The sequence below is a fragment of the Aedes albopictus genome, chromosome 2 (genome assembly GCF_035046485.1).
Source record: "Aedes albopictus strain Foshan chromosome 2, AalbF5, whole genome shotgun sequence".
In the NCBI taxonomy this organism is placed as follows: Eukaryota; Metazoa; Arthropoda; class Insecta; order Diptera; family Culicidae; genus Aedes; species Aedes albopictus.
Window position 1 is genome coordinate 88,189,406 of NC_085137.1, and position 18,364 is coordinate 88,207,769.

The following is an 18,364-nucleotide window of genomic DNA, read 5'->3' on the forward strand; positions in this document are numbered from 1 at the left end:
ACTCAAAAGCGATTTTGTTTGGATGTTTTCTTGGATAACATAAGCTCATAGTGGTTCTTGAGGGCCTTTAAACAGCCCCATAAGATCCCACATTTTTCCGTATAATCTAGGCGGGCCTTGAGACCCTATTGTCATATCTCAATTGATTTGTGTGATCAAATAACAAACAAAATTTCGTAAAATCACTTTTCTCTAACTGCTCAAACAATAAATAATTTCATCTACATTGGATTAGATACTAATACATACGTCCCTGACACTGGAGTTCACATTATTATAAATTTTAAAATACACTACGCATTCAGAAATAAAATGGTATGGACACAGAAAAATACAGAAAAAAGTTACAATAGAATAATAGAAGGATTCAAAACATTAAAAACTGAAGCAAAGTAAACCACACGTAACAAAACACAGAAGAAGAACAAAAGTGATTGAGTAGTACAAACAGTAACACACGAGCACCATACAAGAAGAACAGTAACTGCTTTGAAGGGATCAAGCTTAAATAGTTGAAAGAAAACAGCGCTTTATAAATTGCTCAGCATTTTTCTCAAATAGTATTTAATGCATTTCGGTTTATTGACAACTTGGCATACGATTCATATTTAGTCTAGCTCCATTCTTTTTTCACTTTTTTTTTGATTTTGTGAACACTTAGTTTTAGATGATGTTTTTATTGGTGTTTAACAGTTGGGTAACATTTAATCCTAGCTTTGTTTACCTGAACGATAGGTATAAATTGAAACATTGAACAAATGTAGGATTGAACGGTCTAAAAGAATAGGAATTAATTTACATCCACAACTATTGGCTATCTATCTTAAATGCTACATAGGACCAGGAAAGGTTAATACAAGTGGTAAAAGGGATTCACAAATGTCAAGAATATGATAAGCACCTACACATACAGCATACAATAGTATATCGCACATGAACCTGATCTGATGCAACAACATGAGCGTTTCGATAAGGCTTCCATATGATTAGTCCAATGCTTGACTAATCATATGGAGATGGGATTATGCAGACAGCATAGCTAAAGGAACGGAAAACAGGGTACAACAACATCCAATTTGTACTATCTAATCTTGATTTTTTGTTTTGTCTAAAGTACATTTCTTAAGTCTTTTGATTTTCTTTCCTAAAGTAAAAATGTTGTCCTAAAACTATGAAAAAGCTAACAATCGTTCCAAGAGGCGGAACCACAACGATTCGAGCGGCGGCACATTCACCTAATTGCAACTTGTAGAGTGTAGAGGATTTTGCTTTGCTTTTGTTTAGAATAAGTTTAGCATATGGTAAGTTTGATGCACACGTTTAGCGGGTTTGTTTTAGTTCCATTGATAGTTGGAGTAAAACTTACAGGTTCATACCTGAGGACCTGTGTGTTCCGGTCGGTAAGTCCAGCAGCGAGTTGAGCACGTCTTCGAGGGTCGCCGATCCGGGCGATTGCAGGTGGTCTGGCGGCAGGGAGAAGGTCGGAACCGACGGTGTCACTGTGGAACGTGATGCGATCGAAAGGATGAGGAGGAGGAGGAGGAGCAGGAAGAGGAGGGCGTAAGGATGTGGGAGTTGTGAAACGATGCGATTTTGCGGTTGATAAAAGTTCAATTTTTGGCAATGTGAAGCGAGGCGGTACCGATGATTTAGGGGTTTGGGGGGAATGTGAATGGGGAAAAATACATTAAACCATCATGAGAAAGGTGGAAAACCGTGGAAAAGTTTGTTGGTTGTTTTTTTGTGGATGTTTTGGATAAACTTGCAAGCATCTTTCAAGCCTGAACAGAAATAAAGTAATGACCAAATTAAAATAATGCTTGAGTGATGAGTAACTGAGGATTTGGAGTAAACATTTACTGTAGCAAAATTTTATCGTTTTAATTCCTGTATACAATTTGTGGTAATCTTCATTATTTAAACTTCTTTGACACAGAACAAAATTTTTAACCCTTCTTTGAGGCAATGAAGGAATTTGATTAAACTAGTGCGATGGAATCCTAAAAAATGAGCTCCTGAAAGATTCTCAAAATTTCGACTTTCCTGGATGTAAAACATAGAAGCATGGTTTAATGTACTGATGCACAGTGGTACCGCCATAGGTCAAAAATCGTAAAAATTATTTTCAAATTCATGAGTTTATATAACTTTCATACATAAACCAACTATGATACCAAGAATGTTTCAGAGACGAACCAGCCAAGGGCTGAAAATCTCTATAATAAAGTCAAATCAATCAATCAATCAACCAAGAATGCATGAAACCATTTTTATGTAAGTTTCTGTCGTATATTTCATTCGAGAGCCCAAATGATGTTAAACATTTCGAAATTCTCTTTTTTTTTTTAATATATGATGAATTTGGCCGAAATCGTATTCGGAGTTGGCAGCACCCTCTCAGACCTCAATGAAACTTACTAGGTGTGTAGACCTTGCCTAGATAAGCCACTTTGCATACTTAATTTCTTCAATGCTTTTCTAGGCTGTCTTTTGAAAAGGGTTAAACTTTTTTTACCGATTTTTTTTATCAAATGTGTTTAATAAAAAATGACTACTCCTACAAAAAAGTGATGTATGGGTGATTATCACAAAATAAGTCTGTTTCAAGAAAAAACACATAGAAAAAAAAAACCAAATTAATCCCTATACTGAAAAAATCATTTAAAAAAATCAAAGTTGATTGAAAAAAAGTTTTATTCCGATGAAATTTTGTATCAAGATAGCTATCATGTTCCCTACTAATCGTTCATACATCTCAAGATGAGCACTTTTAGAAAAAAATAAAGTTTTCTAACAAAAACTTTTAATTTCCAAATGATTTTTATTTTTCAGTGACTTTTGTTATCAAAAACTAAACCACTGAAAGTCATAATTATCCCAGAATCCAATGAATCATAATTTGTTAGGAAATTTTGTATTATTCAATCTATCATTTGAAAGGTGTGTAATGTATTCTCTTTGGACATGGAATGTTCGATCGCAATAGGATATTGGTTCCCTTATTAAGCATGTGGCATGTGGCTCCCGTTTTCATCCTACGGAAAACAAATGATTGAAGAACTGTTTGTTTTGTTTCTTATTTTTGTATTTTTTGTTAGAAGTGAGCACGCATGGAAACAAAAAGAACGGAATTAATCGGTGCCGTAATCGCTTGTTTTCGAATAGGATGAATTTGGGAGCGTGAGTAAGTAATCCCATACCCTATGTATTGAATTTCACTTTTGACGAATTTCGTCCTAAATCGTATTCGGAGTCGGCAGCATCCTTGCAGACCACAATGAAATTCGTCAAGAGAATGTATTAATATATTAGTAATAAAGTTTTTATTTAAATATAAACAAATTGTGATTCATTGGATTCTGGGATGATTCTGACATTCACATTTGATATCAAGAGACAATGAAAAAAACTTTTAGACATGAAAACATTTTTGTTATAAAAACTTTTTTTCCTTGAAATTGCCCATCTTATGGTGTATTGGCGCTTGGTTGGGAACATAATAACCTATCACGGGTCAAAATTTCTTTGAAATCAAACATGGTATTTTCTTCAAAGTCGATTTAAAATTTTTTAAATGAATTTTATTCAGTGTTGAGCACAAATTGTTTTGTTTTTTATATGTTTTGCTTCAACGTTTGAATTATTTTACAATAATCACCCAAAAACACTTTTTTGTGGGAATAGTTTTTTTATTGAACACATTTGGAAACAAAAAATCGGTTAAAAAAGTTCAGCCTTTTTCAAAACACAGTCTAGATCAATTTTGATGAAACTAAGTGGCTTAGTTAGACATGAGAGGGAGCTGCCAAGTCCAAATATGATTTGGGGTGAAAATCGTCATTTCCTAAGAGAATACATTTGTAATGATGAAGTTTGTTTAAAACATAAAAAAACCCTCCAAATGATTGAATAAATAAGACAAAATCTCCTGACAAATTGTGATTCATTGGATTTTGGGATGATTATGACCTTAACTGGTTTAGTTTTTTATAACATAAGACACTTAAAAAAATCTTTTGGACATGAAAAAGCTTTTGTAAGAATTTTTTTTCTTAAAAGTGCCCACCTTGTGGTGTATGGACTGTTGGTAAGGAATATAATTACCTATCTTGTGACAAAATTTCATCAAAATCAAAAATAGGGTAGTTTTCCAGTTGTTGCACGTTTAAAAATTCGCCAATTGTTGCACACCTCATAATAATTACTTGGAGTGTGCAATAATAGGCGAGTTTTTAGCTGTGCAACAATTGGAAAATTACCCTAGGTGTTTTTTTTTTCAAATAGACTTTTTTGATTTTTTTTAATATATTTTTTTACAGTGTAGGGCTCATTTTGAACTACTTCAACATTTTTTTCTAGAAAGTTTACTTTTTTTGTGATAATCACCTGTACAACACTTTTTTTGTAGGAGTATTCTTTTTTTTAACACATTTGAAAAAAAAAAAACGATAAAAAAGTTTAGCCCTTGCCAAAAGACAGTCTAGAAAAAAATGAAGAAACTAAGTATGCAAAGTGGCTTATCTAGCCAAGGTCTATACACCAAGAAAGTTTGATTATAATCTGAGAAGGTGCACATAACAAAAACTCATGTAACCTTTAAATCTTGATCTTAATCAAATTTAATCAAACGTCAACCGCCAGATGATCGAGTTTCAGTAGGAGAATCAATCTGTTAAAGCTGTTGTTGCCAATATATGGCAAGAGGTTTGCAGTATGTCTTGCAAGTTATTCGTTGTTTTTACAAAATCATACTTACAATAACTTCAAAAATATATACAGCGTATCAAACAATTGTCCATACAGCCATTTTTTCGTCAAAATATTTTTTCATTCATTCAAAAAGTTATGAACATTTACTTTTTGAAATGTCACTCAAAAACGGCGAAATTTTAACCAATCATGAACTATATGATAAGGCTTTTTTTTAGCGAGATCGAATAAGTTTTCTAAAAGTTATAGAGCCATTAGTAAAACTTCACCGTTTACTAAACAAAATTGCAATACTCTAAATGTTCAAGAATATTGGATGAAATATTTTCAAACTTTTTTGAGGGAACACTTACACATGAACATTTAAAACTCAATCTTGTAAAAGTTAACTTGTTCACTACAAAAAATAAGAAAACTCTGCTAAGCTAGTTGCCGACGTTTATAAATTTAATATATAATCCGCTAAACGTTTTCCACTAGTAAAAGCGCATTAATTGAACGAAATATGCATGGGACCTGCTCTGCCTATGGGGTAAAGTGGGTCCTGTATAAAAATATTACAATAAGAGAGTTTAAAGAAGTTGAAAATACTTGGCACTTATATTGATCAAAATATGATAAGTTTCCAAATGATACTCTGAACATATACATATTTTTAATATTTTTTGAGGTGAATATAAAACCCCTAATCAAGCTGCTTATGCAAGCTTAAGGTATAAGTTTTAAGAAGTGTATCGTAAAGTAGTTGAAAATTTTACAACAGCCTTAAAAATTATTTGATTTGATAAAGACTGGACTCGAAAAAAATGAGACACGAAGAATAATGTATAACTTTTGATTGCGTGCACAAAAATAGCTTTTTGACCAGGAATAGTACATTATGTGTAGCTAATACCATAAAAGTTTCATCAAAATCGGTTAAGTGTTGGCGGAGATATCGTCGAAACAAGAGACTTACCATTTGAGAATCTTGGGCCAAACAACCACTGTAAAAAATATCACATTTTTTACCTAAAACTGTAGAGCCAAAAATACTAAACCGATTTCAATGAAAATTTTTCTGTACAAAAAGTATGTATGTAGATGTATTGTGTCAAAATTTCATTCAATTTGATTTGACCTTCAAAACGTTATAGCCATATATGTAGCACTATGTCACAATAAGCAGATGTGGTTTTTGGTATAGTGACATTCAAACTCCAGGTCTCCAGTTAGCCTAGTGGTTAAGGCTATGGATCGCCAATCCGGAGACGGCGGGTTCGATTCCCGCTCTGGTCGGGAAAATTTCATGCACAAATTCATGCAATGGCCAGGCAAAGAAAGCCCTTCAATTATAATAACTGTGGAAGTGCTCAAAGAACACTAAGTTGAAGCGAGGCAGGCCAAGCGGACGTAGAGCCATATAGAAGAAGAAGAAGAAGACATTCAAACTGCTCTAACTTTTAAAATGTTCAATCAAAATGGCTGAAATTTTCACTGAGAACAGATTAACACAACGATTTTACACTGTCAAAGTTTCGAAAAAAAAAACGGGACAGTGTTGCCAATACTGTGCTTCTGTAACTGTCTGAAAGCGTACCAAAAAAACTGATATTTTATGGGAAATATTTAAATGCATTTTCAATAATTAAAGGTGGTTTTATTTAAAACAAACTGTATAAATGGTTATTTTTGCTTTATAAGTTTGTTGATGCTAGAATTAATGATTCATGAAATCCAGTTCATGAACGAAATCTCATTCAAATTGGAAAATATCGAGTCAAAACTGGCATATTTTTTCGGGTTTTGGGCTAGAAATGCTTAAAAGGTTTTTTCTCAACAAATTTTTCAGTGGAGCTGGTGTGATGGTTGGAGCACTTGACTATCACGCCGAGGACCTGGGAACGAATCCCACTCCCGACAAACTCGCAAGATGTTAGTTCTTCCTTCGGGAAGTAAAGCGTAGGTCCCGAGATGAACTAGCCTAGGGCTAAAAATCTCGTTAATACAGATAAAAAAATCAGTTCTGAACTACAATTCTACAATGCACGTCCCATCTCCCAGAAGGTTAAAACTTCTGATGCAAGATTCTGATGAAACTTGCTATTTCTCCATCCTACTGGATGCCACTAAACATTTAAGAAGAAATTTAATCAAGAATTCCTGGACGAATGCTACGAGAATGGTAAATCCCAAGAAGAAATCTCTGAAGGAATCACAGTAGACATTTCTGAACTATAAGTAGCAATAATTGTTCAACAAATACCAGCAAGATTTCCTGGAAGATTTCTTGAATTCCTTCAGAATTTTATCCTGCGAATCCAACCAGTAATTTCTGGAGGAATCCTAGCAACCTGCTTGAAAAAAAAAATAAGCAAAATCTTCGGATTCCCGCAGAAATACTTTCAGGAATTCCTGTGAGTTTCTTTTTCAGAAATTCTTGCTGGATCCGAGATTCAGTACTTCCAGGAAGAATTCAGAAGGAACTCCTGAAAGGTTTTTTTAGAAAACCTGGAATAAATCCTAAGATGAATTTCCAGGAATTTCCAGGAATTTATGGAGGAATCCTTGCAAAATACTTGAGAAAACCTCAGCAAAAACCCTGGGAATACATCCCCAGGAGGGTTTCGTGCAGAAGTTTCTCCTTGTATATTTTTGAAAGAGTTATTTCTGGAATTACTCCTGGAGATCCTTCTGGATTTATTTGGAAGTTCTTACTGTTTTCCTCCAGGTAATTCTTCTGAATTTTCTAAAGAAGGTTCTTCTGAGATCCCCTATGTGTTTCCATACCGTGCTGCATCAGTTTTCCTTATGTTTTCCAATTTATAAAACCATTATTGTTTTTCCTCGACTTGATAATAAGTTTTGTTTCTAATCAAATTTAAACAAAATACTCCATCTACAGTTTTTCCAAGTTTATATTCTGTTATTCCTACTGAAGTTCTTTATGATATATTTTCAGGAAAAGTTTGCAAAAGTTCATGTGGCCTTTCTCAAGAATTTCCTTCTAAGATTTCTATTGGAGTTTCTTCTGGAGTCCTGGAAGGAAATCCTGGAGTATTTTTTTATACCTAAAAGGTATTTCTGCAGAAATTCTTCGGACAAAAAAAATAAGTAGAAGGAACTCCATGAGAATTACCAGGAAAAATTCCACGATAAGCTCTAAAAAGTCCTTGAAGAATCTCAGAAAGATCTTCTGGAAAAATCGCATAAGAATTTTTTCGGGCGATTCCTGAATAAATTACTACGAAAGTCCTTAATTCTCGGGGATTTCGGCTTTCAGTCAAAGAAAAGCGTTGATTTTCTTATCTCATCGCCAACGTTTCGATCCAGATGTTGGGATCTTCTTCAGGGCCTGCGGTTTATTCATTTAATTAGGATGGTTAACAGACTACATAAAGACTACACTTACTCGAAATTAATCAATTTGTCTAATCCCGTGTACATCTCACGGTTGATTGTCTCGTTTTGAATTTGCACTGCACAAGTCTCACTGTGGATTTAAAGCCGTCAGAGAAGTAGTTTTGGGAACACGGGATATAAGGGTACATACTTTACTGTCAGCACCCTCGAAGGTAGTGGGTGGGTGGTACAAAATGGGAGGTCAACACCAGGAGGATCCACGACACTTGCCAATACTACGAAAGTCTCAGAAGCATCTCATGAGTCGCGAAAGAAGATTCTGGAGGGATTACAGAAGGAATTTTTAAGAAAATCTCAGAAATTTCACAAGGAGATCCTTCTGAAATTCCTACAGTAGTTCATTTTCGGATTTTTTCCAGGAATTGCTTCTGGAATTTTTTTCTGAAGAGATGAACCAGCCCAAGGCTGAAAGTCTCTAAAATAAAGCGAATTGAATTGAATTTTTTTCTGTGATACTTCTGAAATGCCCTTCTGAAACTCTCCAAGAAGTTCCTTCTGGGATACTTCTAGGTTTCAAGGATTCACCCAAAAATATGTTTTGGGATTTCTCAAAAACGTCGTCCTCAGATTCTTCAAGGAATGGTTTCTGGGATCTCCCAAGAAGTTTCTACTGGTGCTTTCTAGAAATCCCCCAGTATGTAAATCTGGTATTTCTCAACCAGTTTCCTTTGGAGTCATAAAAAAGATTAACAGGAAGAACATATTAAGGGTCAACTGGAGAAGTCCCATTAGAAAGTTCAGAAGGTATACCGACAAATAGCACTTTGAGAAATATCAGAAATACCATCTGGAGGAATACCAAAAGAAAAATATACGATAAATTTTAGAATAAAATTCAGTAGAAACCACAAAAAGTACGTTTTGAGGAATTTCAGAAACATCTTCTGGAGAAGTCAAAGAAGAAATTTCTGAAAAAAATCCAGAAAAAAATTGAAAAATATTTTTTTTATGAAAAAAGTCTAGGAGAAATCAGTGAAAGAATTGCTTGATTCTCAAAAGGACTTTCAATGAATTTCCTGAAAAAAAAAAAATAACTGATGGTATCCCAGAAGAAACTTAAAAAACACAAAAAGATACAACTTCAAGAATTGCAAAATTATCTATTTGAGAAGTTCCAGACCGAGCAATTCAAGAAATCTCACAAACGACGATCACGGTGGTGCTGCGTCATAAGGAAAAGTGTGGCGTGGAGTGTTAGAAATTTCGCTGAACTAATTTATAAAAATTTAAAGAGCAATTTAACCCTTTGCAATCGCACTGTTGTATTTTTTACAACACGTTTTTGCCTTTCTCGTACACTAAGTGTACTGGAAAGGCAATATGTTCACTCCAAAAATGACTTTTTGATAGAAGGCCCGGAGCGTCGACTCACATATACCAATCAACTCAGCTCGACGAATTGAGGTGATGTCTGTGTGTATGTATGTGTGTGTGTATGTGTGTGTGTATGTGTACAAAAAAACTCACATCACTTTTTTGCAGTAAACCTCATCCGATTTTAATGACCGACGGCTCATTCGACGCGGAATCTGGTCCCATTGTTTCCTATTGAAAATGGTTCGGATCGGTCCAGCCGTTCCGGAGTTATGGCCATTTAGGTGTTCCGGACCAGTACCCTTGGAAGGGGCCATACATAAAAATGTAACAAACACATACATGCGACACATCAAACTGTGGCATTTTGGATAACCTGATGAACGTTTAGCAGGAAAACAGTCTCAGACCATATCTGAACCGGTAGTGTTTCGGAACCGGTTCCGGATGTCCAGCCGGAAGTGGCCAAATATAAAAGTGAACTAAAGCCATGCATGCGACATATCAAAGCGCGACTTTTTTATAACCCAATGACAGGTTGGCATTAAAAAACACTCAGACCATATTTGAACCGGTACAGTTTCGGAACCGGTTCCGGATGACCCGCTGGGAGTGGTCAAATAAAAAAGTGATCCAAACCCATGCATGCGACACATCAAACTGCGGCAATTTTGATAACCTGATGAACAGTTAGCAAGAAAACAGTCCCAGACCATGTCTGAACCGGTTGTGTTCCGGAACCGGGTCCGGGTGTCTTGCCGGAAGTGGCCAAATATTGAAGCGAACCAAATCCACGCATGTGACATATCAAAGGGCGGCTTTTGTGATAATGAAAGGTTGGCATAAAATAGACTCAGACCATATCTGAGCCAGTAGTGTTGCGGAACCGGTTCTGGCAGTTCCACCGGAAGTGGCCGTATATAAAATTTGACATAGTTTTTACATGCGGCACATCAAATCACAGATTTTCCGACAACTTGATGACCTTTTATGCTAAGACCACATTATGAACTGTCAGTACTTCCGAAACTAGTTCCGGGTTCCCATCTGAAAGCGGCTGAATATAAAATTGTACCAAACCCATGCATCCGACATAGCAAAGCGCGGCTTTTTTGATAACCTAACAAACGTTTGCAAGCAAATAGGCTCAGATAATTTAAGAGACTATCAGTAGTGTTCCGCAACCGGTTTCCGAGCCGAAAGTGAAAGCAAACCCATGCATGCGATTGAGGTATCACGGCTATTTAGGTAACATGATGAATAGTTGCAAAAAATAGACGCAAGCCATATCAGTGTGTTACGGAACCGATTCCGGTTGTCCCGCCAGAAATGTTCAAATGTAAAAGAGAACCAATAAATGTAACATATCAATGACTTATTCAGTAACATGATAAACGATAGCCAACAAATAATCTCAGACTATATTTGGGAGAACCGGTAGTGTTCCAGAACTAGAGACTAAACGAGTAGCCCACCGGAAGTGGTAAAATATAGAAGGGAACTGAACCATAGCTGCGTTTTTTTATAATCTGATGTAAGGCCAACAAGAAAATAGTCTCAGGCCACATCTAGAACTTGTATTAATATTTCGGAATCGGTTGCGGGTGTTCCTTAGGAAGTGATTTAACAGAAGTCTCCAGTTAGCCTAGTGGTTAAGGCTTTGACTCCCTGAGCCTAGTGTATCATTGTACTTGCCTCACAATATACAAGTTCATGCAATGGCAGGCAAAGAAAGCCCTACAATTAATAACTGTGGAAAAGTGCTCAAAGAACACTAAGTTGAAGCGAGGCAGGCCAAGTCCCAGTGGGGACGTCGAGCCATAAAGAAGAAGAAGAAACCAAAATCATGCATGCGATACATAAAATCGTGGTTTTTCAAAAAAATGTTGAACTGTTAGCAAGAAAATAGCATCAGATCACATTAATTTTCAGCTTTTTAGTTAACTCGATGAACAGTTAACAAGAACATAATCTCAGACCACATTTGAGACAACCAGAATTGGTTCCAGGTGTCCCACCGGAAGTGGTCAAACGTAAAATATAACAAAACCCATACAAGCTGCACATCAAATAGCGGAATTATAAAAGTGAACAAAATAAATGTCAAAGCGATAAATCAAATCGTGGCTTTTTTGATAGCCTGTAAACGTTGGGTAAGATTATAAGTGAAGAAATGGTCAAAGTCTTCATATATGCAAGAGAACAAAATCGTGACCAAAGTGATATCTTCAAATCACACCATTTCTGATTCCAGCGGTGTAAATGCATAGTAGGATGGATCAACGTTTTATGGAAAAAATAAAATCTAATCGCATCAACACCTTATCAATTTTCAATCTTCAATCTACTTTTGCTTCTAAAATTACTGCTCACAATTTGGGTGCGGCTGGTTGAGCCCTCGCTCTTCTCATTGCGATTGAAACTTGAATGGAAATTTTTACAATTTCTGCATTTTTCTCGTAAGAAGATCACATTTTACATGAATCGAATACATTTGGTAATAAAATATAGCCTAAAGTGTACTGAAATAAACAATGGCGAAGATCACAAAGTGATCTACGATTGTGAATAGAGTTGACCTTTTTCATGCATTAGCTGCCGCTCACCCGCTGCCGTAGTGCATGGAATGGAGTCATAATGACCCCAATCAGAGATGCCAGATTATTTTTATCAAAAATCTGTTTCATTTCATATTTTTCTGTATCGCCGTATTTGAGGGTATAGCAGACACCGAGAGTCCTAGATTTCAATAGGAACTAACAAAAATGTACTACTTTCTGACAGTTTAAAACTTTTGCAGGTATTTATTTTTCTTAAACATGTGTGAAAACGTACAAATTTTCATAAATTCTTTAAAGTTTAAGCAACAATTTATGAAGTTTTCAATAAATTTATTGCAAAAAGCTTCAAATTTCATGCTTTCAGGGGAAATCTGTAAAACATTTCAAAATTCTGTATTTTTCTGTACTCTATATCTTGTCTGTATAGAAGGTCAAAAATCTGTATAATACAGAAAAATCTGTATATCTGGCATCTCTGACCCCAATATACGACCAGGGTTAAGGTGGTCAAGCAGTCAATTGAGAGGTCTGATATTTTTCAGCTCTGCTTTGCTCTTGTACCATGCTCTGCTTTGGAATATGTACCATGAATAAGTTTCCAAAATCGATCATGGTTTTGTTAAAATAGTTGTTTTTCTATATAAAATTTTATCAGGATTCAGGAACATTTTGGCTAACGTGGACAGAAAGTTCATGAGTACATATTCGACGAGAAAGGCACTATCACCACTAGGTGGATAAATCTGGTTTTTGTGTGCTAAGTCAGCATCATGGGGCCGGAAGGTTGACAAATTTATGAAAAAAAAAGTCTGATGATGATAACAAACAAAATATAACGACTATAAGACTGAAAGCACGAACTAAACTAAAATAAAGAAGCCAGGGATTTGTGAAATTATGAAAACAGAAACCATAAAGCACGAATAAAAACCGAATTGTGGAAATAAATTGTAAAGACTTTTCCGAATTTTATTTAAATAATAATACTTATACAAAATTACAGCTATTGTTTAAATAATAGTATAATATTTCTACTCTCTTTCTCTCGTAATTACATGACAGTATGTATACATATATTAAAACTTAAAACAAATAGCGCGTAAAGTAAGAATATGACGGGTAAAATATTACAGTTTTTTTATTTCTTACTCGTTTAGTAATTATGCGTTGATGACAGTAGCGACAAACCAAAAAAGCATACATACTTATATAGAAAAGGTAAAAATCATAATTAATAGTAGTAAAACAAAATAAGGTAATTTTAGATGACGATTAACAGCTAGGGAGTTTCGTTTGGCTACACAGAACGGTATCGAATTCACATTGCACTACTAAAAAGTTCGAAACAGACGGGGAACCATCCCCAAAACGCGCTAGCTAGGCTCATGTAAACGATACGATACTTTATTGTGTGTGTGTGTGTGTCTAACTAGGTTGCATGTTACTCGTTCTCAAATTCAAGCTTTCGTTTTCTATCAAACTAAGATTACACGGTTGTTTCAAACATACTTTTTTTTTGTCTCTAAACTGGAACATAATTCATTTCTTAGCAAGAATATACACATTTAGCTCTAGAAGTTAAAACATTCAACGGAATCTCTACTGGATGTTAGATTTTCTACTCTGATTTGGATCAGTTCGATCGATTTTAAATTTCGAAGGTTCGTTCGTATATGTAAGTTCGTTGGGTTCTAGGCAACCTAAAAAAAACAAAGACTATCATTTGACTTCATGTGGTGGATGCTTGGCTGATCGGAAATAAGCACCATCTCCGAATCCTAAAAATTTTAAGGCACCGTTGGTTAATGTTATGATGATCACCACACATATCAGAGGGTGATTCAAGCTCGTTTCGGTTTCTTCGGACGGGGTTGATGTAGCTACTGTGGTTAGTTTGGAAACTGCAAAGGGGATTCGAGCACCGGATGAATAGAGAGAACTCTACACGCGGTATATCGATAATGTGTAGAAACACTTTTCACCACCACCGCGAAGTTGCTTTGCGCGCGCGTTTGTATGATGGAAGTTCAATGGGGTCCCCTGGTGAGAAACCAACGCAAGCTTCTACCGGTTTATAGTGTATGCTCGAATGGTGAATGTGGTGTGAGTTGGTTTTGAAATCGGTTAGGTGGGTGGGTGTCTCGGCTGATGGTAAGTTGGGAGTCATTCCACGGCATATCGACGATACGGAATTAATGGTTCTTCTATCGTGATGCGAAAAACATTCAGTATATACAATTTGATTGCTTTCAGTTCAGTCAATTAGAAGTTTCAAACTTTCAGAAAACACATTCTTTGCGACACGTCAATTTTTTTTAGTGATGTAGATTGCACTTATAATCCTGCATGCGAAGAGAGTGTACTGCGGGGTTCAACATTTTATTACTTCAACAAACGTTTAGTATCGTAGAAATGAACCTTAAAGTCGGTCTTCGGTTTGCATTTCAGTAAGGAATATTTCTGCAACTGTCAAATTTAATAAAAAGAGATATTTCAACTGACCCAGATCAGCTATATTTGTATATTTAGGCATCGTAGCAATATACATGCATGCAGTCTCTAACCTTAACAAAGGGCATCATATCTTTTGGATAAATAGGAAGCAGCGGAATTTCGACCTCCACACATCACATTTCTTAATAATTTTCCAAAAATTCATCGAAAATTCAAGAAATCAAGTTCTTTTTTAGAATTCATTGCCGGAATCCCTCCAAGGGTTTCTTCTGATAGTATTCTAGAAATATTTGGTAATGAATCCTTAGCATCTCTGCTCGGTTTCCCCTTGAATTCATTTCTGAAATTTTCGAAAGGTTCCTATCTAAATGCCAGATTTTTTTAAAGAAGAAATTCCTGAAGGGACTTTGAATGGAAATGATACAGACACTGGTAGAATGAGTTTCTGATCTGTAATTCTCCTGAAAACCGTCAGAATATTTCGCAAAAGAAGTTTTGCGATCATTTCCGAGTTTCGGAATTTCTTCACACATATTTTTGGGGAAGAAGTCAAAAAATTATTCATCAGAAGTTACAAGAATCTGCTGTTAAAAATATTTCGGAATTTACGATGGAATCCTTAAAGTGAAACTCAGAATTCTTAGATCGTGTTTAGAAAATCCCCGGAGAAAGTTAAATTATCTTATTTACTATGTAAACTCGAATCTTGAAAAATGTCATTTTATTGGCATCTGGAACTTTCTCAGGGGTTATTGCAACAGCTTTACCAGTGCAGTGATTTTCAGATCCCTTCTGGGGGTTTGTTAAAGAATTTCTTCAGTACTTTCTCCAGGAACTTTCCCTGGAAGTCTTCCAGAGCAAATTCATATGAAAGGTTCAAATACATTCCAATCTAGAGATTCTTTCAGAAATTGCTCACTGAGTTCTTCTGAACATTCCTCGAAAATTCCTTAAAGAAGTCTTTCAAGAGTTATTCTACAGTATCGAACTAAAAAAAAGAGAAACTCTTCTCTCTTCAAGAGTTCTTTAGTTAAGAACAGGCAATTTTTTATTCAAATGATACCATACATTTTTAGATCGTTTCGGAAAATTCCCCGGACATATAGGTTGAGGGAATCCAGAAGGAAAGCTTTAAATGAACTGCGTAATTAGTCGATGAAAGAATTTCATTGAAAATCTTGAAAAAAAAAACTAGGAATCTGTGTGGGGATTTCTTATAAAATTACGTACAAAGATTCCAGGAAGAAGATTTTGCAAAGCATCAACGTTTGCCTCTGAAAACATCTTTGAGAGTCCTGTTACAGTTCCTCCAGTGATTTTCGTGAGGATTTCTCCCAGAACTCTAACAGTGAATGGAGGATATTTCTGGGGGTTTGCTCAATAATTTTTCAGTATATGCTTCAGGAAGCCTTTGAGAGCATATACATTCTAAAAATTTCAGAAATATTCCTATGTGGAGATTCATTCAAGAATTTCTGACTGAGTTCTTCCGAGCATTACTGAAAAATTCCTCAAAGTAGTGTTCAAAGAGTTCATCCACGGAATCCAACTAAAAGGTTCTGCAGAATTTCTTCAAGGAACTCTACTCAGTTTAATGTAGGGGTTTCATCAGAAATTTCTATGAAAATTTTTCAATTGTACATTAGTCAAGAGCAGACTCTTCAATTTTATCAAGATGGTACCAGAGTTATTTGATCATTTCCGGAAAAACCTCGGACAAATGTGTTGAGGGAATCCAGAAGGAAACATACAAATGAACTGCGTATATATCCCTGTAAGAATTCCAACGAAAACCTTGAGAAAAAAATCCTGGGAATCAGTGCAAAGATTTCTACCTGAAAGAAATTCTGAAGGCATTTTGAAATAACTTCCTAAAGCAAATATTGAAAGAATCCAGGAAAAAAGTCTTGCAAAATTTCAACATTTTCCGCTGAAACTTTCTCAGAGTTTACTGTTACAGCTCCTCCGGTGATTTCTATGGGGATTACTTCCAGAAATCTAACAATAAATGGAGGATTTTTCGGGGAGTATGTTATAGAATTTGTTCAGTAATTACTTCAGGAACTCTTTCGGGAAGTCTTCCGGAGCAAATTCACACGAAATATTTCAGAAATATTCATATGTATAGATTTATTCAAAAAAATTCCCACATAGTTCTTTCAAAAATTGCGTTTTTCCACAGAATCCAATAAAAAAAAAATCTGTGAGATTGCTTCAAGGAACACTTCCCAGTTTCATGAAGGTTTTTCTTCAGAGATTCCTTTGAGATTTTCTTCAGGAGTTCTTTAGTGAAGAATGCTTGAACTTCTCCACATGATGCCAGAAATTGTTTGATAGTTTCCGGAAAATCCTCGGACAAATATGTTGAGGGCACCCAAAAGGAAACCTATAAATGAATTGCATATTAATCCCTGTATGAATTCCAACGGAAACTTTGAAGAAAATACCTGGGAATCTGTGCAGAGGTTATTTGTGAAATTACTGAAAAAAATCATATAAGGATTTTGAATTGGCTTCCTAAAGAGAATATTGAGAAGACTATAAGAATTATTTTTGCAAAACATCAACATTAGCCTAGAAACTTTTTCAGAGGTTACTGCAGCAGTTCCTGCACTGATTTCCATGAGGATTTCTTCCAGAACACTAACAGGAGGATGGAGGATGCTTCTGGGGGTTTGTTTAAGTTGTTTCAATAATTCCTCCCGGAATTCTCCCTGGTTCTGATACAGAGCAGGCTTTTTGAATTTCTCCAGATGGTACCGGAAATTCTTTGATCATTTCCTGAAAATTTCCGGGTAAATGTGATAAGGGAACCTAGAGGAACCCTATAAATGAATTCTGTAATAATCTCTGCAAGAATTCCAATGAAAACCTTGAAAAAAAAAAAAACAGGGAATCCTAGTAAAATTACTGGAAAAAAATCCTGAAAGAAATCCTGAAAGAATTAAGAATTGACTCCTAAAAAATATTGAAAAGATTCCAGGAAGAAAATCTTGCAAAATTGCAACATTTGCCCCTGAAACTTTTTTAGGAGTTATTGAGGCAAAAGCGGACTTTTTTGAACTACTCCATTTTTTTTTTTTTAATTTGTCAAATAATTCAGTAGCGTTAGAGCTATCACTCCAGGTAGTCCCTTCTGACAATATTCCTACGTCCCGTGGATTTTGAAAATATTTCGCTGGAAATTCCTTCAAAACCTTCTATTATGGAAGTCACGCCTGAAATAAATTCTTAAGAAGCTGTAAACCTGAAAATTTTAGAGAAGATATTTGAAAAAGTGATGTATCGATTTATCCAACTTAGTTTTTCAATGGGAGTCTTTTTTCTAAGACTTTTTTCAGAAGCTTCCCATCAGAACTTCTTCGAATTTTCTGTAGAATTGCCTCTCAATGCTTCTTCATAATTTTTTATGAAAAAGACTTTCTGAAGAAAATTCTATCGTAGATCTTGCAGCAATCATTTGATTGAAACAACAGTCTTGACTATAGCTTCCGTATAGATCCTAGCATTATTTAAAAAAACACTAAATTTATACAGAAATTTCTTAAAACTTGTATTCTCAAACCGATGAAATTTCTAGAGGAACTCCTGAAGAAAGTCGATAGCAATTGAAGAAGACAAGTTGAGTCCCAATACTTTTATTTTCTTGAATTTAAACCTGAAGCTTCACACACCCACGGACACTTAAGTTCCATGGAGAATTCAAAGATGACTCATTTCTTGAAGAGAGGTTTTTTTTAAATCCCATAAATAAATTTCTGAAGAAATGTTTGCAGTGTTTTATTAAAAATTGTCTGATTGGGACGGTTGGAGAAAAGCTTTAAGTAATTCCTGGATGAATTTCGTGGCAAATACTTTAAGAAACCTCTGAATGGGCATGTGTGAGCTATTTTAAAAGTACCCCTACATGAATATCTGAAATA

General features: G+C 35.3%; 1 protein-coding gene across 1 annotated transcript in view; it reads right to left on the reverse strand.

Moving 5' to 3' along the window:
* LOC109427628 (uncharacterized) overlaps positions 1-18,364 on the reverse strand; it is a 556,874-nt gene that overhangs the window by 17,647 nt on the left and 520,863 nt on the right. The window contains 1 exon segment of the mRNA XM_029852600.2: positions 1,377-1,499. Within this exon segment, the coding sequence (XP_029708460.2) occupies positions 1,377-1,499 (123 nt within the window).